We start from the raw sequence: 25,492 nt of genomic DNA on the forward strand, positions 1-25,492 counted from the left end.
TTGCTCACTATGTCTCATATCAATCCCAGTACCGCACAAGTGTGATAAGCAAGTACGATGTATTCTAGCTTTCAGAATGTTGCTCCAGATGCATTCCTCTGATCTAGCTAAAGTGATGAGATCATATACCAGCTATAAACATGCCTGCAAGAGTAGATGTACTTAACAGACGTCGAGTTAACATCATCGAAAGATGTGTCTCCCCTGTTGAACGGTCTAGTACACCGGCGGATAGCCAATCAATCTGTTTTGACCTGAAGCACAACAGATCACTCGGTTCATAGGATTCACTTCCCTAAAAGAAGAAGGTCACAACACACTATGAATCCATACTCAATCGATATCTCAAATCATTTACATCTCATGAGATTAATGCAAATTACTCCCGAGACTTAAAGTTCTTAGTCCAGTATACTAGTTTGGATGAGATGATGGAATTGGAATGAGATTATCATTGATGATGTTTTCACTTATATGGTAGCTACCGACATAAATGAAAAGCGACGATATCAAACTGCGTTCCGTTGATCAGTGACAACGTAGAATTGATTGGATAACCGAAATTACAATCCAAGTTAAATTCCTTAACAAAGTTTGTTTGGACATGTAGTTTTTACATTGCCTAAGGTAACCCTGTTGTGTTACAAGTGGGAAATGAAGTGTAATAAGATGAATGAAATATTGTGATATTATGCACGCCTTACGACGCAATGTTTCTCTTCAACGCCCTGTGATTGACTGCAGCATTACGGGTGTGGTTAGTGTTTCTCCATGAGGATATTGATACGGAGATTTACATGTAAGTTCTCGAAGAATTACATGGACTGGTTCAAATAGTTCCAAACCACACCCTTTTAACTTGTTTGAGGAGTTCACTTACAGATTAAAGCAATCTGATGGATGTGGTACACCCGTCTAAGTGATTATTTGATCAATTAGGGATATGAATTATGCCCTTGCATGTTAAACTATGAAGTCTTATTTCAAATTGCTAGAGTTTCAGTTTATGTCAAATGACATGAACCTCACTAAGACTCTGGAAGAGCTTGAGAAAACCGCTTCCCACCTGAAGACGGAATTTGAGATGATGGATCTTGGAAAATTTTGTTTATGCCTTGCCCTGAAGTTTAGGCGTTGTTCTAATGGTAATTTGGTCTACTAGTTGAACTATACCCTAGGGTGTTACCTTTTGAGTATACCTATGATCTTTCATACGCTATATACAAATGAAACCCTTGAAGAGGTTATGGAATCCGAAGTTCCATATCTGAGTTCAACTTTAAGCTTTGTTGCACTTAGCTCATTTCGTTAGAAATAACATCTTCTTCACTGTTGATCTATTAGTAAAGATGCAGCATCACACCTACACGCATCGACTGAATTGGTATTAAAGACGATTTCTGCTACCCTGAAAGGTACTACAGATTTGGACTAATCCCAACGCATCCTGAATAGATCCGACCCCTTGATCATCGAAATGATGCTTGCCTTGTTGTTATGTTGACGCTGGTTACTTATCAAACCCACACAAAGCACATCCCCAAAATGGTTATCTTTATCGTTAGGGATATCGTAATATCTTGGAGGTCCACAAGATGACCTTAGTTGCGAAATCTTCGACTCGTTCCAAGACCCACCTTACTTCACTATGCCACACGTGAGGCATGGTTGAGATCTCTTGTTGAGCATATTTGAAGTACCTGCTGTTTTCATCCATTGTTGAGTCTAATGGACGATCCATGAAGATTATGTCGCATGTATCGACCTCACCAAGATATGATACATCAACGAAGTCAATGCCAAGACATATTGCATCTACATCAACACAACATCAGGAGATTGAAGTCATGCAAGCCGATCCCAGACAACCTTGCTGACCTCTACACGTCGTCACTACTGAAGTCAACCTTCCAGAAGCTTGTTCGAGGAACTGGTATGCCTAACTATTCATATGAAATGCTTGTAGTTCTCATTTAGAAGTCTGTCAAACTCAGGGGGAGTATTCAGATTATACTCACTTGATCTTAATGTACTCTTTTTTCCTATGATTAGGAGCATTTTTCCCATTGGGTTTTTGCTACCTAACTAGGTTTTGATGAGGCACCTATCTTGGGCTGATCATACCCTTGTGAGCTCTTCTACTTGTGTGCAGAAGACTTATAGTTTTGACTTAATGCAACTTCTCACTTTTCTCCTTAGTTTATGAGTTTTTCTCCCATCTTAGGTTTTACCATAGCGAGATTTTGTGAGTTTTACCTTTTATGCATTCTTCCGTTGATTTGAGACTCACATTCGCTCATTGTGTCGACGACTTCATCAACTGTACTTACTTCATCGCTGAAGACCTGATGCGTCATTTGTGTGAGTATTTACATACTCAAGGGGGAATGTTGCAGTCCTATTAGATTAGGAATGTGATTGTGTAAATCCTAACATATTTAGAATATCCTTATGAGATTCTACTATATCTCTTAGACTAGATATTATCCTATTAGAGTTGTAATCCTATTTGGATAAGGAATTTACATTCCCTACTACTATAAATAAATGCACACTGGGGGTGGAATAACACACACCTCACAATTACACATCTCTCTCTTCTCTCTCTATGTTCCACACCCATTCACTCTGACCTCTATAAAGATGATACATGTTTTACGTTTCATGTACAGTAAATCTATAGTAGTGGTTGGTTGTAACCTTTTTTGTAATATAAATTTTAGCATAGACGTGGTCGGGGGAGAGGGGGTGGTGGTTGTGGGTAGTGGTGACACTGGTTGGTGGGGTTTTTGGTTACATCAGTTTGGGAGAGAGGGAGCAATTAATGGTGGTTGGAGTGATGGTTGCGAAGATGGTGGCGTGGGGGAGAGGGGATGGGGAGGGGGAAAGGGCGTGGTGGTGATGGAAGGGTGCTAGGGAGATGATTTGAGTGATGATGGCAAAGATACACGTATGAATGATAGGTGATGAAAGGAAGTTGTGGTAAAACAAATACACAGGGTTAACTAGAACTCATGCACATAAGATTAGATATTTCAATGAAAACCTAGTTACAACACTAGTTCACAAGTGAACTAAGCGATTAAATAACTAAATAACAATAAAAAGGGTTTAGATCGGTGAGTGATAGAGAAGATGGTGGAGGTGGTGGTGGCCATGGTGGTGGAAATGGCGACAAGGTTGAGATGGTGGTGGGAGGTGGTAGCAATGGTGTGGGGTGAAGGAGATATGGTGACTCTGGTAGTGAGGATTGTAACAATGATGGTTGGGGAACAACTAGGATAACTATTGAAAGGTGGTCGTGCTGTACATGATTTTATTTTTTTCATTTTCCAACTTTGTTATATACATAAATTATATTGTGGTTATTAAGTTGGTGACAATGTCGGTGATGTAAGTGATGGATCATGAAAAACCTAAAAATTTATCAATATCTTCCCCTTTATCACTTAAGTTGTAAGAGATTTTCACAAGCTCATTAGACTATTTTATAGAGTGTCTCTAACATTTCAATTTATAAAAAAAAACACAAAAAATGAATAGATGATTGCATGATAACATTTTTAGAGTACTAATAACAACTGCTTTGTGTACATAAATTTGGATAATAGTAGCATTCACCTCTTAGGGGATGAACTCATTCTTCATTGTAGAAGTTTGATCATTGGAACCGTTTAACTCTTAATCTTCATTTAAAGATCTATCCTTACAAAAAAAAACCATTCGAATATGATAACTTTTAGTCATCCAAATAAATCGACGGTGTAGATACCAAGTAGTGTATTCATAATGTACCGTTGATTTATTTTATATATTTACACAATTAAACTGTTTCAAATGATGTTTTGTACAAATGATCTAGAAACGAAGATTAAAAGATTAAACGGTTTTGATTATGAAAGTTTTACGATAAAGATATGGATTAAGAGTGAATATGCGAATGTCTTTTATTAGCAGATTATTTCCTAACAAGTAGCAAGACGAATGAAGTCGGAGGCATAAGTTACGACGTGGACTGCGTTGCAGGGAATCGGACGACTTTGGTAGCGCACGCAACGCAAACAAAGAGACAAACAAAGCAATTAGAAGAGGAGAAGAAACTGAGGGATTTCAACGACTTTTGCTTCAGCTCACTATTAAGCTTGGATTGGAGAGCACCCAGATTCCATTTCCCAGGTGATCCAACGCTCTCGATTCCCTTTCTCCTTTTAATTTATTTATTTGATTTATTTTTTAATTTTGCTTCCAATTGTGTTGTTGAATTGTGTAGAATGGTTGAATTTTGATTCCAATTGCATCAAATTTGTTTGTTAGTTGGTGGCCGAGAAAAATTGAGGCAAACAAATAAGATAGTGAATTTGTTTTGTGAATTCTGGACTCTTTTATTTGGATGTTTCGTTCGTATTTCCTTAATGGCACCCATTTCAGTTGATAATTTGATCTTATGAACCATTTTTCGGCATGAATATCTTAGCAACCATTGTTATCTGAATTATATCTTAAATCCATTGAGTTAACCTGTATGGCGGATGAAGGATGGCAGCAGTTATTATATTTTGGTGTCTTGAATTCAAGGTACCAATTTAGTGGACTTATGATAACTTTAGAGTTTTCAGTTTTCATTTGATCTGCATTGCATTCTGTCACTTATGATAATTGGCGTTCGGTATTGATTCTCGATTTCTCATGCCAAAGTTTATTTGGCGTTCTAGGATTCATACAGCCGACCTCACTTAGTTGGCTAAGGCTTTGTTGTTGTTGATGTATTTATTCGGTGTTCTGTAGTTGTATATATATAGGATGTTACAACTGTGATTGAAGAGTTTGAAGGAAGATATACCCAATGGGGGCTATATTGAGCTTGAATCATTCCAGGACTAGGGTCAGTGAACCTTCTCAAGATTTGCTGAGTGCATCATGCAAGAGGATGAAGTTGTCTCCAAGCTTTTATGACGAAAACCCAAGATTGATTCCCTGCATTCCTGACGAGATATCTATTCAGATTCTTGCCAGAATTCCTAGGATCCACTATTTGAAGCTCAAGTCTGTTTCACGGACCTGGAAAGCCACCATTACGAGTCCTGAACTTTTTTCTTTGAGAAAAGAACTAGGAACAACGGAGGAATGGCTCTACATGTTAACAAAGGTCCAAAGTGATAAGCTCGTATGGTGTGCTCTGGATCCTCTGGCCAGAAAATGGCAAAGGTTGCCATCTATGCCTAATGTTACTCCGGAAGAAGAATCTAGGAAGGGTTTAACTGGCCAGAGAATGTGGAACATGGCAGGCTCTAGTGTCAGAATTGCAGATGTCATCATGGGTTGGCTTGGGAGGAAGGATTCACTGGATCGAATGCCTTTTTGTGGTTGCTCTATTGGGGCTATTGATGGCTGCCTCTATGTGCTAGGGGGATTTTCAAGGGCTTCGGCTTTGAGATGCACATGGCGGTACAATCCAGTTAAAAATACTTGGAGTGAATCAAGTCCAATGTCTATTGGTAGAGCTTATTGTAAGACCGGCATCTTAAACGATAAGCTTTATGTTGTTGGAGGTGTTACAAGGGGTCACGGTGGATTGACCCCTCTTCAATCAGCTGAAGTATTTGATCCAAAAACAGGTGTGTGGTCCCAATTACCAAGCATGCCTTTTACGAAAGCTCAGGTGTTACCAACTGCATTTTTGGCTGACCTGCTGAAGCCTATTGCAACCGGAATGACTTCATACAGGGGAAGGTTGTTCGTTCCACAGAGTTTGTACTGCTGGCCATTTTTTGTTGACGTTGGAGGAGAGGTTTATGATCCAGAGGCAAATTCATGGGTTGAAATGCCAACTGGCATGGGAGAGGGTTGGCCTGCAAGGCAGGCAGGGACAAAAATGAGTGTCACAGTTGATGGCGAATTGTATGCATTGGATCCTTCTAGTTCTCTTGACAGTGCAAAGATCAAGGTATACGATTACCAAGCTGATGCCTGGAAAGTTGTTGCAGAAGATGTTCCAATTCGTGACTTCACTGAATCAGAGTCTCCCTATTTGCTTGCTGGTTTGCTGGGGAAGCTTCATGTGATCACAAGGGATGCAAATAACAACATTGCTGTTCTGCAGGCTTCTGTGCCGGACCATTTTGCATCGATCTCAGTAGCTTCATCCTCATCTCGCAATGACCCCCATGAAGATGTTGAACGACCAGCAGAATCAGAACGAGATCCTTGGAAAGTAATTGCCACAAGGAGTGCACGGGCTGCTGAACTGGTTAGCTGTCTAGTCCTTGATGTTTGATGTTTTGCATTCCCTTAAGATTTTGAGTATAGCTCAAAACTTGAAAAAAGTTTCGGTTGATGTGATTGCTATTAATTATCTTACCCTTTTTTTCTGTCAAAGTTTGAAACTTTTATCAGTGCATTGTGATAGCTCTTTACTGGATATAATCATTCTATATTGACCGTTGTGTTTAAAAGAAGCAAAATTATAGAGGTTCAGGATATATTGTATATAAGACCTGTGTCTCAAGCTATTTTCTTTCCCGTTTGATGAATTTGTTTTGAATTAATTTTCCCAGATCTGCAGTTAGCTCAATTATCTCTATGCTACATTAAGAACACAGTTTTAGCATTTTCTTTTATCTTGATAGCCGTGCATCGGATTGTTGGTGCATTTCTACTGACATAGATTGTAGATTTCTTTAAGAATTCCTTTATTTTGAGGCGCAGACGTTCAGCCCCTGGCATATATAGTGAGTTGAAGCGATGTGGCTAGTAGTTAAATGGTGCAAGTGAGATAAATATGTCAGCAAATCTTCGTAACATTTTCTTAGAGAAACAGTGTATGTGGTTTGGGTTAATCATGTCAGTTTCTTTTGTACGAAAGTAGGTAGTGAATGTTTATGGCAAAGTTTTGCTTAGCCAATTGCCTCTTTCCTTTGAGATTACTCTACTTCTGTGACAAGACTGTTTAATTCAAGGGTAAGTGTAGCCAAGCGACTTAATATTTAGAAAAACCCACATACACTCTCAAAGACATATATAACTTTAATACTAGGTAGAAAATATAAGAAATCTCATATTCTCGTACAAATTTTTACCCCGTGCCACAAATTATTATTGGTTTAGTAATTATTCCCTCTCATAAAATGAAGCCTCTAAGTTGTAAAGTATAACATTTAGCGGGCCAATCCATCCCAATGATGTCGTGTATGCTGATTGTGAATAGATGAAGTGAGAAGTAGGGTGTTCCTTATTCCTATAGAAATAGGGTTTTAAGCCTAGCTGCGGCCTCTAGTATACACTCTCGGTGGCCAAAAGCACTAATTCTCAGGAACTCTTCACCCGACGGACCAAATCCAGATCCCGGAACTGTAATTATGTGTGTTTTCTCAAGAATGTCTTTGCATACATCCCAAGAATTTGAGCCTGGAAAGTGCACCCAAATGTAGGGAGCATTTGCACCGCCGAATACTTGTAAACCAACAGAAGACAATGCCTCACCCAGTATATTTGCATTCTCCATGTAGTAGTCAACCAGGGAATTCACAGCCTGAAACCGCAAAATGTGAATTTGTAATTTTGTAGTCAATGTAACTTGTTTGGAAGTTATTTATTTGATGTATAAAAGGTTTACCTTGAAGCCTTGCGAGGAAAGACAGGCGAGTCCACCAGCTTGAGCAACATTGGACGCCCCATTGAAGCAAGTGCTGACAATGCGATTGAAGTCATGTATAACAGGAAATCCATTCAAGTATAAGAGCTCGTCAGGCACAACTGTCCAGCCTAGACGGACACCAGTGAAGCCAGCAAACTTGGAGAATGATGATATTTCGATCGCAACCTGTCTAGAGCCGGGAATTTCAAAGATGGAACGAGGGCAGTTATCGTCTTGTACATAAGACGAATAAGCAGAGTCGAAGATGATAATGGATCCATTGTCCCTGGCAAACTTGACAAGAAGCTCTAATTGCTCCCTAGTTGCTGCATGACCAGTGGGGTTGTTTGGAGAGCAGAAGAAGATAACATCTGTTCTTGAAGTGGTTGCCAAGTCCGGAAAGAAGTTATTTTCTGGTCCACACTTCATGTACTCAATGCTCCCATACCTTCCACTCCCACCTTCGTCTCCAGCTTGACCGATAATCACACTTGAGTCGATGTAAGCCTGCCAGCGCAATGTATCGGATCAGATACCAATCATCAGTTATTCGGAATAATTCAATTAAGCATTTGTTCGTTTGGAACAAGATTGAGTAACATAGCAACGTACCGGAAATGATGGATCCTGCACAGCTATGGTCACTCTGGAGCCCAGCAACAACTGTAAGTACATAAGAAAATCATAAATCTGTGTTACCGGAATACCCTTGCTTCTAGCGTTGCACGTGTTAAGATAACGAGCATCCGCCAAACTAAAACGGTAATTGAGTACCTGAAGCCGAGTAATGTCACACTGCGCACCATCTGATACGAAAACTTCTGTGTCTTTTATCTGCAGATCTTTATAGAATGCTTTTACAATTGCCTCCCGCAATGCCTATATGTAGACATATAAACAAGTTTAGGTACTTAGCAAGCGCACGGACACGAGCGCGCACACACACACCAACATATATATGGAGGGAGAGAAAGAGAAGTAATGCTTTCTTGCTAGACTTGTGTTCAGCTGACTACGAACGTGGAACACACTTGAAGTTCATAATCCGACAAGATAACAAGCTCGGGGAAGCAAAGCAAAAGAAAAAAAATGAATGCACGACAATGTTTGAAATTTCTTTGATGCAGTCGACATTTCCAAAGAAATATTGAAAAATCGACATATTTCATTGACCTGGAGAAACTCTTAAATTTCAACTAAAATCGTTTGATTTCGTCAATATTTCTGATATATTGGTTAAATATCGGCAAACTCCCATATCCTAGAGTTCCATTTTAAATTTTTCCATTTTTGAGCAAAAATTTTATCATTTCCATCGAAAGCAACCGGTATCAATACATCTATAGATATTTCCACAAACTTGCATATCGATATTTTCATCAATACCAATATTTTAAACACTGATGCATGAATCACATAATAAATGTTAAAAGAAATTTAACTTAATAAGATTTAATTAAAACTCAACCGCCCACTCATGAAAAATGACATTCGGGAGAGAATCATGCATTACTATGGTACCTTATTGCCTTGTTCAGGTCCGTACCCTGAATAACCGTCAGCGGTCGAAAGGGCATGTGCATACTGCAAAACACCAAAATTCTCTAAACATTATTAACACATGGTTTTTTAGTCAAAATGGTCATTGAGATTTACATAACACATAACTTTGGTCTCATGAGATTGAAAATCAATAGAAGTGGTCCCTGAGATTGTCCACCATCTATTATTTTGGTTCTTCCGTTAAAAAATTCCGTTAAGTTGAGGGTATTTTTAGCCAAAATGGTCCATGAGATTTGCATAACACATAACTTTGGTCCCTGAGATTGTCCACCATCCATCATTTTGGTCATTCCGTTAAAAAGCTCAGGGACCACTTAAAGGGATTTTTTAATGGAATGACCAAAATAATGGATGGTCAACAATCTCAGAGACCACTTTTATTGATTTTCAATCTTAAGGACCAAAGTTATGTGTTATGCAAATCTCACGGATCATTTTGGCTGAAAAACCACATTGAAAACAAAGTCCCCCACCCCCCCCCCTCCCCCCAAAAAAAAAAATTATTTTCTTTTCTTATTCCCCTTCTTCTGTAATTAAACTGTATGCTTTTAAAAGTAGTTAGGTCCCCCCAAATCTTTTCTTTTCTTATTCCCTCTTCTTCTGTAAACCGTATGCTTTTAAAAGTAGTTAGTGCAATATATTCATTGATTCAGTTAAATTTACTAACATTAGCCATGCTTGATGCGATGATTTCTGGTACTGGTTCTGTTGTGTCGCCGATTCCGAGGCTTATCAACTTTGCATTCGGGTACTTCTCAATGTGTTCAAGCTCCAGCCTTGAAATCTGAATTTACACACACACACACACACACACACACACATATATATATATATATATTGTTAGCATGAGTTTCTGAATAGTGTATTCAGGAGACTAATCCAATTGCCAAACGAAGAATGAACTCACCTCAGGAAACAGGTAGCCATTCCGCAATTTCTCCATGTTTGCATTGCGAGCTACCTTCGTACGATAACCTGATTTTTACAGTTGGAAGAATCATATTCGTGATCAGTTTCTTAATTCTTTGGTCTCATAAGGTTGCAGATTCAAAGATTAAAAAATTATGATACGCAGTGTGTGTGTGTGTGGAAGGAATGGATAATCACGTAGAGGAGAAATAGTAACGTTCATACCAAACAATCGGTCCTTTTCGTTCTTGAAGCTGCGTGAATGACAAACAAAAGAAAGGTTACAGAATAGCAAACCAAGTGCAATGGAGCATGATTATTAATTTGTGAATGCAGGGCTTAGGGTTTGTGCTTGTTGTTTGCAGAAAATGGAGTGACAGGTAGAACTGAAAGGGCAGTGAACCAGTGAGGTAGTTTACAATTTTGAAAGGCATTTTAGAGTAGTACCTGAAGGCCTGAATTATCATCACAGGCTGCAATGTCATGGCATGGGACATTGATGAAAAACTTGTAGGAAACTTGTACATTTGGATTTGGATTATTGATTGCTTCAATCACAAACTTCGTCTCAAATTCTTTTTGTGAGTTGAGACTTGTAGTATGAGAGAGATATATATAATCTATATCTATAGGACTCGGTTATAAAAGTCTCAGCCCTAACGCCGTCTAGGTCCCGTTTAGGCGGCTAGCTTCCGTCATGATTAATTTCTAGACGTTTAAAAAATAAGAAAGGGTGCCTAGTCTAAAAGTCTTGGCCTAACGTCGTCTAGGCCTTGCTTAGGCGGCTAGTCTTCGTCATGATTAATTTCTAGGTGTTTAAAAAATAAGAAAGGGCGCCTAGGCTAAAAATCTCGGCCTAACGCCATCTAAACCCCGCTTAAGGAACTAGCCTCTGCCGTGATTAATTTCTAAGCGTTTAAAAATAAGAAAAGGTGCCTAGGCTAAAAGTTTCCGTCTAACGCTGTCTAGGCCCCGCTTAGGCGGCTAGCCTCCTCCATGATTATTTCTAGGCATTTAAAAAATAAGAAAGGGCACCTAGCTAGACGCCCACCTAAACCCACCTAGACCTGCATTTTATGTTTTTAATAAATGGTAATAGACTTGTTAAATACTTTTATAAACACTCATTATATATTTGTTCTCCATATTTTCAATATGTTTAAGTACTTTGTACTTTATATGTCATTCTATTTTTGTATTATGTATCTCAGTACACTTATTTGTTTATTTTAAGTATCAGTATACATTTATATGTTATTATTTATTTTAAGTATAAGTACAATGGAAAAATCTATTTTCCACACCACCACCTAATTTCCACTTGTTCCACATTTTTCTACAGTGACGTATTGACCACCTGTGAAATGCTGGGAAACTGCACTTGACCTCTTCTCCTTGATGTTTATATGTTGAATCGTCTTTTTATGCAAGAGAAGATGAAGAACAATAAGAAAATGAAAACTCCCAATCAAGGAAAACGATATCCTCCGTTGAAGTGAATACATCTGCAACGACAACAATAAAGCTTTATGCCACGAAATGAGTCGACTGTATAAGGGCTGGTTTGGTATTGCTGTGCTTTGAAAAAAAACTGTTGTGAGAATAAGTGGTTGTACTGTGAGAATAAGCGGTTGTGAAATAAATCAGCAGAGTGTTTGATAAACTTTTTTGTAAAAGTGCTTTTGGAAAAAAAAAAAAAGCAGTCTGATAGTGGGTCTTTTCATTAAAGGAGCACTGTAGCTCCGTGTGCTTTAAAAAAAAAACCAGTTTTCCAAAGCTGCAAATAGTAGCTTCAGCTTTTTCCTTTGATTTCAGCTTATTCTCACAACAGCTTCCAAAATAAGTCTTTTTTTTTTTTCAGTTTACTAAACACCTAAAACTCTCACATCTTTTTTTCATGGGTGCTTTTTTTTAAGTACCTCACTCTCAAACCACCTCTAAATCTTAGAACACCATTGCGTTCGATTTTGTGCTAAATCTTCCGTTAGGCTCAAGTCTCCCTTTGTGCCAAGTCTACTGCAATAAAGTTACAAAATTTCCACAACTAAATGCATTGAAAATGAAGTGTATGAAAGGAAGGATTTGAAGTAGTAACGAAATTTTCGTACCAGCCAAACAACTAAAAATTAATGAAATACAATCAACATGGGGACAAACGTTTAGCAAGGACCGAGTTGATATGTGTATTATTTTAGACTAAGTAGCGTCAACTACAAAAAGAATTCTAAAAAAATTTCATTAATCTAAGGTGCTATTATTCACTCTTCGTAATAGTCAACCTGCACTTTTTCCATTAAGAAAACTAGGAGATAAGTGACACCTGAGAGGACTGCATAGTGGCTTTTTAGAAGTGTTAATAACAACTTACTGTTTTAATTATAAATTGGTCCTCCTCCTACATTCACTGTTCTAAAAATCCCCGTCTAGCGCTGCCTAGGCCCCGCCTAGCGCCGCCTAGGCGCTAGGCCCCAGCCCACCGCCCCGATTAATGCCTAGGCCCCAGCCCACCGCCTAGACCACCTAGGCACCCGCCTAGGTTGCAACTCACTTAGACAGAAAATACATAACTTTCATTTTGCATTTTGTTTTTTTTCCCAATAAATTGTAAGAGACTTGTTGCATACTTGAATGAACAAACATTATATCCTTATTTCACATGTTTTCATTATGTTCCAATACTTCATGATATATATGCATTCTATTTTGTAGTTTATGATGAAATTATATATATTTCAAGTAGAAGCATACACTTATTTACCTGAAATATGATAGATTTACTTAAATCCGCCTAGGCGCCCGCCTAGGCCCCGCCCGCCCCCCGACTAGCGCCTAGCGACTTTTAGAACCTTGCCTACATTGCAAATTTGCAATACTTAAACTTGAAGAGCAAGCATGTGAATTTGAATTCATGTCGTGAGAAATTATTTTAATTTTCCGGTAATACGGTCTGGTACATCAAATGTTATGATACAATTGGTTAAAAAAAAATCTATCAATTCATAACCAATTGTATTATTATGTTTGATGTACCGGATCATATTTCCAACACAATAAAAAATCTCTATCATAGTGGATATCAACCAATTTGTGTCAACCATTTATGGTTGCACATTCTTTTGAATTTTACGGCACGAAGATGAAGTTCGGACCAGTTTACTATGTCTCAATATTTTGTGGCCCATGTTACACGTTTGACGTGAAAGTGGACAAAGACTCCCCTTATTTTAGGTGTCATCATGTACCCTTGGGCGAATTATTCACAGCTTCAATCCGGCCCGTTTGACTACCAAAAGTGGACCGAATTAGCACGACAAATCAAGAGAAGCAAGGAAGGGAAAGATTCTCTGTGTTTGGGTAAATGACAAAAGAATTTTGTTAAAAAGCTTATTTTGATTTAGTAGCTGTCTTTTGTCTTTGCAAAAATAGTGTTAGGCTTCGTTTAGTATTGTTTTTTTCACTTGCATAAGCGACTTTAGTGCATGGTTCATGGTTACTTCTATCCTTCATGCGCCTAACACGAATTCCCGATGAGATTGCATGCCTAAATTCCTCAAGAAAATCCAAAAACAACTCATCAAAATCAATCTTGGCATGAGCAGCTTTGAAGTATCCAAGTCTTCCAGAGGACCCACCTTGACGATACTTAGGTGGGGAATCTTCATCATTGTTACGCTCGGATGAGGACATTCTAAAAAAGTCCTACATAGGAATACCGACAAATATTCGAGAAAAAAAAAAAAGAGAAGAAAAATAGGGAAAGGCAGCACCCCAAGCCCAACGCTTTAGGCACAGCCTAACGTAGTAGCCCAACAAACTTAACAGACGGGCCAGCCCATCAACCCTAGCTGAGTCTTTTAACGAAAATGACATTTTTACCTTAAAAATTCACTTCTGGTACTATTTACTCACACATTTATTTTGTCATTTTTATTAAAACTAAAATTTTTAAGAAATTTTCGTTAATTTTCCTATTAAAAAAAAAAGAAGAAATTTTCTTACCTTGGAGGTGCGGCAACAGCAAGGACAAAGAAGATGAACACCCCTTCGCAGGGCAAGCAAAGTAGAAAATTGGGGGAAGAACTCTTTTATCTCTTTCTTGTTTAAGAAATAATTGTTCTCCGGGTAGCTAGCCATGCTCCCTATAAATACCCCATTCACACACTTCTCAAGTAAGTTGAAGTTAACTCTACACAACTCAATCGTAAAATCTCTATTTTCCGAAAAACTAACTTAAGCATTTGATGTTCATTGACCAAACCCACTCATTGGGCGTGTGGCTATGACTGTAACCAAATGTGTTACTTTGTTTTGTAAATACAATTTCGTCAAATCGAAGAGTAACTAAAATTTGCTATCACATCAAACATAGAATTTAACTAATTGTAAGTTTTGAGAATTTATCACGGTCCATCCTGTTATTATAAAGATAAGAGTTGAAATATTCGAAATAATATTGAATGGGTGTGGAGAGTAAAAAATTCAAAATAATCTTGAAACCAAGTCATATACAAAACACATTACTTATTATAAATGAAAAACTTAACGAGATTAGACAGAAAAATGATTTAAGAAATTGATATTTATATTACAAATTAAAATAAGTTATAAATTCACGTGACATTTAAAAAAGTTTCCCATGCATACTCGTCTCCTTCTTCCTCTTCGTTCAAACTTCTAAACCACACTCAGACCTTCGGCTAAGGTAACTCTCTCTCTCTCTCTCTCTCTCTCTCTCTCTCTCTCTCTCTCAGGTTTTACTTCTCAGATAAATACTGGGTATTTTATTTATTTATTTTTGAAATTTCGAAGTAGAGAAGAAGCGAATTTCTCTGAGTGCTACTCCAATGTCGAATTTCATGGCTGCTTCGAATCAGAATCAGAACCCGAACAAGTCCTTTGAGGTGAATTCGATTAACTTGCAGTTATTCGTCGATTTTGCTTTGTTTTGATTTTCTTCCTTAACTTAATTTAATTCTATTCTATTCTATTCAATTTAATTTCAATTTTAATTTTTGATATTTTAGGTCACCCATCCTCCTAACGACTCGATATCGAGCCTAAGCTTCAGTCCCAAGAGCAACATTCTGGTCGCCACCTCCTGGGACAACCAAGTATGTATGTATGTAGCCTTGCATTCTGTTTGGTTGCTAAGAAAGTTTTTTCTATAGGATTGGATTAGGTTGGATTGGATTGGATTGGATTGCATTTCTGTCATCATACTACCAGGCACTATAATGTAAGATTGGGATTCACATATAATTATTTACAGGAAGCATGTCTTTAGAGAGGCAAACTTTGTGACGGACGCAGCGACTAGCATGGGATTTAAAGTTGCCAACTTTTATATTTGGGATGGAACCTTGCCTCCTGTGGCGAGAAAAGCTCTTTTATTTGATTGTATTGGTACGGGTTGTGACCATGGTCACTCTAGTTAATAGTTTTTTTCCTTTCTCGAGCAAAAAAAAAAATATATATATATATATATTTATATTTATTACTTATGTGGTATGTATGTGTGATTCATGGTAACTGAAGAAGATACACCATTGGATTGAATTTTATAATTTCTTTTCTTATCTATGCGACCAAACAAACAGTTGATTGGTTAAGTAATGACAGCTGGTATGCCCGTGTTTAGGTGTGATGCTGGGAGATACACCAGAGTGGACAGAATTGCTAGTGTGCCCAAGGCATCCATATCCCATGACCAACCGGTAACGTCTCTCTCTCTCTCTCTCCATGTTACATGAAACTAGTTCGGTTGTCAAACTATTTTGTTTCACATGTTTGAATTCCAACATATTGTGGAATAACGGATACGTACACAACAATGTGTCAACTATATTTTTTAACTTGAACTAGGGTATGAATTGGTAATGCCTGTTGAGTTTATAAATGATAGATTGTCTGCCTTTACTTGGTGAATTCGAACTTGGAACTTTTTACTGTACCACTGGCAGAGCTAGGGGAGTTTACATCTGGCCTTGGCCCTCTCATATGATTCTTAACTTCTGCTCTTCATATTGACTTAGTGTTATTCTGGTACAAAACAAACAAAAGGTTTGCTCTTTGTTTCTAGATGTATTACTCAGGAACCGATATAAGATTAGTTTTGGAGAAATTTATTGGATGCAAAAAAATTTTATGGTTACAGTTGGACGCAAAATTTTGTTAGATAAAAGCAGTACAATCTTTATGTAGAAGGTCAAATATGGAATTGTAATTATGGGAGGTCTGAGACATGTTTGCAAGATCTTACGTTTGCAATGAAGATATCAAGGACAATTGCTTTTGGGGTGTGCTATCCACACACCTCTTTTTACTTCTTACACAACCTTTGTTAATTTATGTCCGTTGATCTTCTTCAATTCTTTCGATCCGACGGCCGAAAACTAAAAAGGTGTGGGAGAAGTAAAAAAAGGTGTGTGGATATCACACCCCTTGCTTTTACACTTGTTATATGCTGTTGATTAAGAAAGTAATTTTTGTACCGTTATTCTATGATCTCATTTAAAAAGTTGAGTCTTTTGAATAAGGATCACCACTATTTCAAAGATTTATTGATAAATAGTTAAATACATATGTTTTGTGCATTTGATTTGAGACCACATTAGATCAATGTATGTTAATTAAGGAAATTCTGTGATATAACTGGGAAGGATATATGTCTATCTATAATTCTATATATGTTTTGTGCTCAGCTTGGAAGGATGATGGATCTACTGTGTTCTCTGGAGGCTGTGACAAGTAGGTTAAGATGTGGCCTTTAGCTGGTAACCAACCGGTGACCGTTGCCATGCACGATGCACCAATAAAAGAGGCTGCTTGGATCCCGGAGATGAACTACTTAGTCACAGGAAGCTGGGACAAGACTTAGAAGTAAGTAAAACATAGCCGTTGTTTTTATCTAGTTTGAGCTATCTGAATTTGTGCACCAGAAATTTTAGTGGGATACTTGTTAAAATAATTTGTTAAAGAAGTCTTTTTTTCTTCTTCTTTTTAATGTATGACCTTTGCCACCTATCTTCAGGTATTGGGATCTGAGGCAGCAAACTCCAATCCATACCCAAGCTCTATCAGTGAGATACCCTCTAATGGTTGTTGGCACTGCAGACCGAAATCTGATTGTTTTTAACTTGCAAAACCCACAGGTATCATTGTATTTGTAAGAGTTATCAGATATCGTTTATTTTATCAATTTGATGCAACAAGAATACATCAACGAATTAAAGCAGTTCACTTCTTCGTTAACTTTATTTACTTCTTGTTTTCAGAATTAACATTTATCTAGGCTTTTAATTATTTTTTGCGGTACCTTGAAGATAAGCTTCTAGTTCTTTTTTAAGTTTTCAAGTCCAGTCAATGGAGATGGGATTTATTATATAGAGGTTCTAATATTTAATTGGGTTGCCGTCATTGACATTCTATGTTTTGCCTCTAATTTCAATTATTTCTAATTACTAACAGACTGAATTCAAGAGAATTGTTTCACCCCTAAAGTATCATACAAGGTGTGTTGCTGCATTTCCAGATCAGCAAGGATTCTTGGTAATTATTTGATATTCCCTTCAAAATTGTTCTTTATTTATTTTTTGGCCTTGTAATTTTCTGTTTAGTTTCTCTCTAAAAGTATAGTTGTTCTATTAATTATCTAGGGGAGACCAAAACCATGAAGAATATGAGCGCTGCCAAGTTTATATCTTTGACTTCGGTAATAGTGCTATAATTTTTCAGAATGAGATGGGTGTTCCCTTCCACTAAAGCACAGGGGGAGATTGTGTAAATTATCTGCTCAAATGTATTATAACCTCTTTGAGAAATTGATGTGTTGATATCATTGGACATAACTGATATACCACTTTGCCATCAGTTCTATCTTTTGTCATTCTACTTTTTTTTACTATCGTGATTCGTGATTATTGAACATCACATAGGATCATTTGTACTCTTTTTTTTCCTTTGCTTCATAACCTATTACCTTATCTGAATAATTAAGGAATCAAATAATTATGATTCTGACCAGGTTGGCTCTATTGAAGGGAGGGTTGGTGCACATCATCTTGATGATGAACTACGAAGTAAAAACTTTACCTTCAAGTGCCATAGAGAGGGCAATGACATCTACTCGGTCAACTCTCTGAACTTCCATCCTGTAAGATCCCTTTGTCTTTTTCCTTTTTCATAGTTATGTCTGGACAATGTACTGAGGGTCCAACGTATTTGTTTTTGGTGTTTTATATTTTTGTTTTTAAATTAAAGATAGGGGTGAAGGAGAGAGAAATACGTTAGAGTAGTTTATAGAATTTGAAACTCAAAAGTCAAAACACTTCAAAGTGAAATGTCTCTGTTGTGGTTTTCGTTACATGCAGTCTTCGTCAGCTCTGTAATGTCCCATGTCCCCCTTTCCTTTTTCCTGTTGCTTTTCACTCTCTTGAATTGTGAAAGACAAAAAGCAAAAGGGTTTCTGAATAATCCTTGAATTACTATTTTTCTTTTGTTTTCAATTTTTCGTTTATATTTTTAATGGATTGTATTGGTTGTTGGCTTGTCATAGTGTATGAGATTCTGTAAAGTAGTTAGATTGCTATGTATACTGGATTATTTTGTCTGAACGGTGAATTTGGTCAAGTTAAATCTTACCTTCATGTTCGAATTTGTCTTTTTTTTAAGGAATGAGTTTACTTCAGAATCATGATTTGGAATGCCTAATTATTTCACAGTTTCCATCCAAACTAATTTATAGAACATTCACGGTCGGTTCGTCATGGTTATTGTTAGGTTGTTGAGTGAGATGTTGATAAATTATGAGGCTTCATTTTCTGTTTTCCTGTTATTTGTCGCAGTAGAGCTTATTTTGTGCTCCTCGTTTCAGGTACATCACACATTTGCTACCGCTGGTTCTGACGGTTCTTTCAATTTTTGGGATAAGGATAGCAAACAGAGACTAAAGGTTTCTCCCACATCTATTTTCTACTGCTACTTTTGTCTTTGTATTATAAGCATCTTGACTGTTGGTTTCCGATCAGTTTAAGTTGCCGCTAATCTGGCAATTTTACTTTGTTGGCTTTAATTCTGTACAAGTCATTTTCTTTTTCTGGCATGAGCTTGCCCAGTCCCTGTTAGAAAGTCAATGTAACTAGATAGGAATGTTTTATTTAATTGATTTGTAATTGATACTTTCTGTTATCGTATTCCTAGTTTCTAGGTCTTCTTGTTGTACAAGGAAAGGTATTGTATATATTGAGCATTCTATCAATGAAAGGAATGATTCTGGCTAAATACAATTTTCACATGGTATACAGAGCAGGTTCCAAACCCTAGCTCTTTTCTCCGCCGAAACCACCAGAACCTTTTTTTCGTTCGTTGTCCTCCTTCTCCATGGCTGACAGCGACAACACCATTATCAAGAAGGGCGACGGCGAGAGTTTTGCCGACCCTTATTTTCTTCATCCTTCAGATCATCCTGGTTTGATTTTAGTCTCCAAAAAATTGATTGTGGACAACTACAACACTTGGTGCCGAGCTATGGAGATTTCTTTAGGTGCCAAGAACAAAATTGGTTTTATTAACGGCAAGGTGAACATGCCATCTGAAACAAAGCAACCCGATGCTTACGCCGCATGGCAGAGGTGCAATAACATGTTACTTGCATGGATCATCAATTCCATTGAATCTGATATTTCAGATTCAATTCTTTACTTGAAGACAGCCTATGAAGTTTGGGAAGATCTTTGGGAAAGATTTTCTCAAAGCAATGCTCCACGAATTTTTCAGCTTCAAAGAGAGATTGCCTCTCTCACCCAAGGCCAACAATCTGTGGCTGTTTATTACACAAAATTGAAGGGTCTTTAGCATCCTATAGTTCTTCAACAATCTGCACTTGTGGCGCACAACATGAAACCAATAGACTTATGCAGTTCCTCATGGGATTGAATGAGTCTTACAGTGCTATTCGTGGACAAATCCTATTGATGAATCCACTTCCTTCCTACCGACAAGCGTATTCCTCGATCATCCAAGAAGAAAAACAACGGGAGTTAGGCACTGGATCCCGCAGTCTAACTGAACCAGCAGCCATGGCGGTTCGCCATCAGCAGCAATCTTCCAAGAAGCAGCACCAACAGTCGCAGACCAGCTGCAACAGTCGACCTCCTCTTCACTGCTCTTACTGCGACGCTAAGTATCATACCGTTGAGACTTGTTGGCAGAAGAATGGTTATGCACCGGATCATCCCCGTCACAATCCCAACACGACACGCAACTCCAAACAAAATGGTGGTGGCAGCGGCTTCTCTCGTGGAAGTTCTTCTGCTCATCACGTTGCTTCTACTCCCACCATCAAGGCTCTTCAAGCTGCTGTGCCCAACCTGTCCGAAAAACAATATGCAGACATCTTTTCTGCCTTGACTTCCAAGAATGACAAATCACAAGCTGCGAATGAAGCACCACAAGCCCATGCCGCTATCACTTCTCCACCACCCTCAGGTTTGTCTCTGCTTGTTCCCGGTCGATGGATCATCGACAGCAGAGCAACGGATCACATCACTTGCTCGTCTAGTTTATTGACAAATTCCATTAACAATACCTCTTTGCCGCCTGTCTCACTGCCTAGCGGAGAGAATGCTTCTATTACTTCGATTGGCAATATTCAATTAAGTGATTTACTACAATTGAAAGATGTTCTATGCGTGCCTTCTTTCCAAGTTGATTTATTATCTGTTGGAAAAATTACAGATGGGTTACATTGTTCAGTGACTTTTTTTCCCTCTTAGTGCATTTTACAGGACCTGATTTCGAAGGTGACGATTGGTGTTGGTAAGCGACGGGGCAATCTCTATTACCTTGTGGCGTTGGCTTCTACTTCTTCTCTGCAAAACCGACCCTCCTGTCACCTCATTACCGTTTCTGCTGACCTTTGGCACCGCCGTCTGGGGCATCCTTCTCTTGGGCGTCTACAATATTTAGCAAATCAAACCTTAAATTTCCCTTTTGATTCAAGTCATCGTTGTCATGTTTGTCCGTTAGCGAAACAAACTCGCCAACCTTTTAGTCGTAGCTCCATTTCAACTTCTAGTTTTTTTGAACTTTTGCATTGTGACATTTGGGGTCCTCATAAGACTGCCTCCCTTACTGGTGCTCATTATTTCTTAACTATCGTTGATGATTTTTCTCGTTTCACCTGGGTTTTCTTAATGCGACACAAACATGAAACACAACCTACCCTCAAAACCTTTTTTGCTTATATTGAAACTCAATTTCACACGAAAATCAAACAAATTAGAGTCGATAATGGGGGTGAATTTTATTCCATGCGGGATTTCTTCTCTGACAATGGGATCATTTATCAACACTCTTGTGTTTACACACCACAACAAAATGGTGTTGTAGAACGCAAGCATCGCCACATCCTAGAAATTGCCCGAGCTTTGCGTTTTCAGTCTCATTTACCAGTTAAGTTTTAGGGGGAGTGTATTCTCACAGCCACTTATCTCATAAACCGTCTCCCTACACCATTACTTTCCAGAAAATCACCATTTGAGATACTATACAACAAACCACCTTCTTATTCCCATATGCGTGTTTTCGGTTGTCTTGCCTATGCCACGTCTGTCCATCCTTCCTCCAAGTTCTCTCCGAGGGCTCATCGATGTGTTTTTCTTGGTTATCCCCCAGGTCAAAAGGCTTATAAGCTTTATGATCTTGAGACACATAAAATTTTCACCAATCGGGATGTTATTTTTCTTGAAGACACGTTTCCTTTTGATCCATCCACCACCGCTGCACCATCCCCTCCCTTATCCGATTTACCTCATTCCACACCTTTACCCATCCCACTTGATCCCATCACCCTTGACCATTCCACCACTACTCCACTAGATATTGTCCCCCACACTTCCACACCGCTTGACCCACCGCTTGACCCATCCCCACCGCCTGACTCATCCTCACATCCTCCCACCTTTCACCCCCTCACGGACCCCCCCCACGGACCCCACCCCTGACCTTCCTATTTCTACTCAACCCACCCGTTTTTTCCACACGCCACAAGGAGCCCAATGTTCGTCTCCGTGACTACGTTTGCTCGCAGGTGATGCTGCCCCCACTCCAATCTTCGTCGCCTTCGTCATCCGGTTCCACCAAAGGTACTCGTTATCCCATTTGTAATTTTATTTCCTATCACAGATATTCACCATTGCATCTTTCTTTTGTTGCTCACATTAGTCGAAATGTAGAACCTTCTTCTTTTGTAGAGGCTCTTCAAGACCCTCATTGGCGCGCAGCTATGGATTCAGAACTTGAGGCACTTTCTTCCAACAATACCTGGACTCTTACTCCGCTTCCTCCCGGCAAGCGTCCCATTGATTGTCGGTGGGTCTACAAAATCAAGCATAATGCTGATGGTTCTATCGAGCGTTACAAAGCTCGTTTAGTGGCCAAAGGATTCACTCAAGCCGAGGGGATTGATTATCATGACACTTTCTCTCCCACCGCCAAAATGATCACAGTTCGTTGTCTACTTGCTCTTGCCGCTGGTCAAGGGTGGTCTCTTCAACAATTTGATGTTCATAATGCCTTTCTTCATGGCGACCTTCAGGAAGAAATTTACATGTCCCCTCCTCCTGGTCTTCGGCGTCAGGGGGAGAACCTTGTATGCCGCCTCAACAAGTCCTTATATGGTCTCAAGCAAGCCTCTCGACAGTGGTTTGCAAAATTCACAGAAGCTATCCTTGCCAATGGTTTTACTCAGTCCAAAGCAGATTATTCTCTCTTCACCCAAAAGAACGGTACATCCTTCACAGCTTTGTTGATTTACGTTGATGATATTATTATTACGGGCAACAATTTAGATACCATTAATGCTCTCAAACGGTTTCTTCATACTCGCTTTCGTATTAAGGATCTTGGCAATCTGAAATATTTTCTGGGTATTGAAGTTTCTCGTTCAAAAAGAGGACTATGTATTTCACAAAGAAAGTATGCCCTTGAAATAATCAAGGATTGCGGCCTTTTGGGTGCAAAACCAGTAGGATTTCCAATGGAGGAAAACAAACTTTCAGATAAAGGTGAATTACTCAAAGACCCATCTTTGTATCGCAGATTGGTTGGACGGTTGATTTATCTTACCGTTACTAGACCCGACATCACATACTCCGTGCATGTACTCAACCGTTTTATGCATCAACCGCATCAACCACATATGGATGCAGCACTTCGAATTGTGCGGTATTTGAAGTTTGCACCAGGTCAGGGCTTATATTTTCAGTCAGATAATAAGTTAACTTTGATAGCCTTTTGTGATTCGGATTGGGCTGGTTGTCCGATAACTCGACGTTCTACGACTGGGTATTGTATATTCTTGGGGAATTCGTTGATTTCGTGGAGGACTAAGAGGCAGAAAACGGTCTCACTTTCTAGTGCTGAAGCCGAGTATAGGGCTATGACTGGAACATGTTGCGAGCTCATTTGGTTACGGTATTTGTTAACAGATTTGCATGTACCCATTTCAGGACCTGCCATTATGTCTTGTGATAACCAGGCAGCATTGCATATTGCTGCTAATCCTGTCTTTCATGAGAGAACACGCCACATAGAGATGGATTGCCATTTCGTTCGGGACAAGATTTTAGACGGCTCTATAACTACTCGATATGTCAGTTCTTCTCAACAATTGGCAGACATCTTTACAAAGGCCTTAGGCAAAGAAAAATTTTCATCCATGTTGGGCAAGTTGGGAGTTCTTGACATCCACTCTCCAACTTGAGGGGGAGTGTTAGAAAGTCAATGTAACTAGATAGGAATGTTTTATTTAATTGATTTGTAATTGATACTTTCTGTTATCGTATTCCTAGTTTCTAGGTCTTCTTGTTGTACAAGGAAAGATATTGTATATATTGAGCATTCTATCAATGAAAGGAATGATTCTGGCTAAATACAATTTTCATAGTCCCTGACTCTCTCCTTCCTATTTATATATTTGGTTACTGATCATTTGTTTTGTACGCGTATAAGTGACTAATAGAGGGTTTTCTGATTTTTTCAGGCAATGGCGAGGTGCAGTCAACCTATACCTTGCAGTGCTTTCAACAGTGAGGGTTCCATTTTGTGCTGAGAATTCAAACCTTATAAATTTCTTTGCTAAATTTCAATGAGCTTGAGGTTTTTCGTTATTCTGATGCGATCTTACATGTTCTAAATTAGGCATTTACCTCGCTTTCGTCGATGTTCCTAAACTCAGGTACTTCAAGTTAAATATGAACAAAGTCATTTTTGTCTTAAAAGCACGGAAATGAAATTATAATTAGTTTTTTTACTTTTCTTTTCCAATATACAATAATAGGAAAAGATTTGCGGCATCACTTTTTTTACATAATTTTTGACATATGTTTTTGTGGAGTCCACTTTATAATGTATTTTGACAAATTTAACTGTTTATCTTTTAGATCTTCCATCAAAGATTATGTTTACCAAAAAATCTGAAACTATATGGCAGTTGGATTAAAGGTTTAAGGTTTCTTTATAGAATTGGATTTGTCAATTTCCTTCACTACAAATGAATGTCTTAATGATTTTGGACTCATCTAATTTTTTGCGAACGATGATCTATGAATGATGTTCTAAAAGATAGATGGTTCGGGTCATTAAAATACATTACTGAATGAGTTTATGAAAAATGTGTCAAAAGTTGTGCAAAAAAAAATGATGATATTGATTCGTTCCCTATATATATTTACATTAAGAAGTGGGGAATAAATTAGTATCAAATTCGTTATGTACGAAATTTGAAGCTAAATTAAAATTAGTTTTAGATATACAAGACCCATTCACTTTGGTATATTATTATTATATTTTTTTTAATAAACGATATTATATACACTTAGGCCATCTCCAACCAGGGTCTAAAGGACCAGAGAGCCGAAAATAGCCCAAAAATAGTCTCAAACCAAAGGCTAGGCCAAAGGGCTCGTGGGCCCCACGAGACAAAAAAAGGCCAAAGGGCCAACTGGCTAGTCCAACCTAGCCAGCCCCGGGCCTGGCCGGAATTTGAAACCCAACGGTAACATACTGATGTCAGCTTGCTGTTATATTTGAATTTTTTTTTCATAGTTTTGTTTTTTTGTTTTTTTGGTTTTTTTTTTTAATTCTATTTTTTTCCCCTTTAACTTCCTAAGTCATTAAACAACATTAAGTAACATGAAACAATATTAAATAACATTAAACAACATAAAAATTATACAACATAAAACTTAAACAACATTTTTAAAAACATTTAACAATATGAAACTTAAACGCCTACTTCATGCTTCTTTTGGCCCAAAGATGTGCAACAAGATCTTGTTGTATGTACTTGTTTGTGGCACGGGAACGTATCATTCTATAGCACCTCAT

General features: G+C 38.2%; 4 protein-coding genes across 5 annotated transcripts; 3 read left to right on the top strand and 1 right to left on the bottom strand.

The window, feature by feature from the left end:
- The first annotated feature begins 3,943 nt into the window (after positions 1 to 3,943).
- On the top strand, positions 3,944 to 6,545 carry LOC103402259 (F-box/kelch-repeat protein At1g22040-like). 2 transcript variants are annotated; one of them, XM_070813350.1, is made up of 2 exons: positions 3,944 to 4,176; positions 4,786 to 6,545. In XM_070813350.1, the coding sequence occupies exon 2, from the start codon at positions 4,844 to 4,846 to the stop codon at positions 6,272 to 6,274; it is 1,431 nt and encodes a 476-aa protein (XP_070669451.1). In that variant the 5' UTR covers positions 3,944 to 4,176; positions 4,786 to 4,843; the 3' UTR covers positions 6,275 to 6,545. The 2 variants fall into 2 exon arrangements, with proteins under 2 accessions (XP_070669451.1, XP_070669452.1); XM_070813351.1 differs by having other exon boundaries at positions 3,983 to 4,176; positions 4,800 to 6,545.
- Positions 6,546 to 6,962: 417 nt separating this feature from the next.
- LOC103425337 (aminotransferase ALD1, chloroplastic-like) lies at positions 6,963 to 10,678 on the bottom strand. The gene is made up of 9 exons (XM_029093929.2): positions 10,553 to 10,678; positions 10,331 to 10,359; positions 10,104 to 10,171; positions 9,864 to 9,980; positions 9,155 to 9,217; positions 8,408 to 8,512; positions 8,246 to 8,296; positions 7,613 to 8,140; positions 6,963 to 7,528 (listed from the first exon to the last, which is right to left on the bottom strand). Exons 1-9 carry the CDS (start codon positions 10,630 to 10,632, stop codon positions 7,235 to 7,237), a joined length of 1,335 nt encoding a protein of 444 aa, XP_028949762.2. The 5' UTR covers positions 10,633 to 10,678; the 3' UTR covers positions 6,963 to 7,234.
- Positions 10,679 to 14,748: 4,070 nt separating this feature from the next.
- On the top strand, positions 14,749 to 24,384 carry LOC103402294 (protein RAE1-like). Its single transcript, XM_070813353.1, has 10 exons — positions 14,749 to 14,807; positions 14,918 to 15,006; positions 15,130 to 15,216; positions 15,744 to 15,819; positions 16,807 to 16,984; positions 17,136 to 17,256; positions 17,573 to 17,653; positions 18,129 to 18,257; positions 18,978 to 19,055; positions 24,147 to 24,384. The coding sequence occupies exons 6-10, from the start codon at positions 17,200 to 17,202 to the stop codon at positions 24,213 to 24,215; spliced, it is 414 nt and encodes a 137-aa protein (XP_070669454.1). The 5' UTR covers positions 14,749 to 14,807; positions 14,918 to 15,006; positions 15,130 to 15,216; positions 15,744 to 15,819; positions 16,807 to 16,984; positions 17,136 to 17,199; the 3' UTR covers positions 24,216 to 24,384.
- Positions 14,950 to 16,982, top strand: LOC139187584 (protein RAE1-like). Its single transcript, XM_070813047.1, has 3 exons — positions 14,950 to 15,006; positions 15,130 to 15,216; positions 16,857 to 16,982. Exons 1-3 carry the CDS (start codon positions 14,950 to 14,952, stop codon positions 16,980 to 16,982), a joined length of 270 nt encoding a protein of 89 aa, XP_070669148.1.
- Positions 24,385 to 25,492: the final 1,108 nt, after the last annotated feature.

This window comes from Malus domestica, chromosome 15 (assembly GCF_042453785.1).
Source record: "Malus domestica chromosome 15, GDT2T_hap1".
NCBI lineage: Eukaryota > Viridiplantae > Streptophyta > Magnoliopsida > Rosales > Rosaceae > Malus > Malus domestica.

Bases quoted from the DNA above. Each gene is read 5' to 3' on its own strand.
- LOC103425337 (XM_029093929.2), bottom strand. From the start codon at position 10,632: ATGTACAAGTTTCCTACAAGTTTTTCATCAATGTCCCATGCCATGACA. The intron at 9,218-9,863 runs GTTAGTAAATTT...GGTGTTTTGCAG, and splicing joins TCGCATCAAGCATGGCTAAT to TATGCACATGCCCTTTCGAC. The intron at 8,141-8,245 runs GTACGTTGCTAT...TTGCGCTGGCAG, and splicing joins TGCAGGATCCATCATTTCCG to GCTTACATCGACTCAAGTGT.
- LOC103402259 (XM_070813350.1), top strand. From the start codon at position 4,844: ATGGGGGCTATATTGAGCTTGAATCATTCCAGGACTAGGGTCAGTGAA.
- LOC103402294 (XM_070813353.1), top strand. From the start codon at position 17,200: ATGGTTGTTGGCACTGCAGACCGAAATCTGATTGTTTTTAACTTGCAA. The intron at 17,654-18,128 runs GTAATTATTTGA...GATTCTGACCAG, and splicing joins CAGATCAGCAAGGATTCTTG to GTTGGCTCTATTGAAGGGAG. The intron at 19,056-24,146 runs GTTTCTCCCACA...TGATTTTTTCAG, and splicing joins ATAGCAAACAGAGACTAAAG to GCAATGGCGAGGTGCAGTCA.
- LOC139187584 (XM_070813047.1), top strand. From the start codon at position 14,950: ATGTCGAATTTCATGGCTGCTTCGAATCAGAATCAGAACCCGAACAAG. The intron at 15,007-15,129 runs GTGAATTCGATT...TTGATATTTTAG, and splicing joins ACCCGAACAAGTCCTTTGAG to GTCACCCATCCTCCTAACGA. The intron at 15,217-16,856 runs GTATGTATGTAT...TGTGACAAGTAG, and splicing joins CCACCTCCTGGGACAACCAA to GTTAAGATGTGGCCTTTAGC.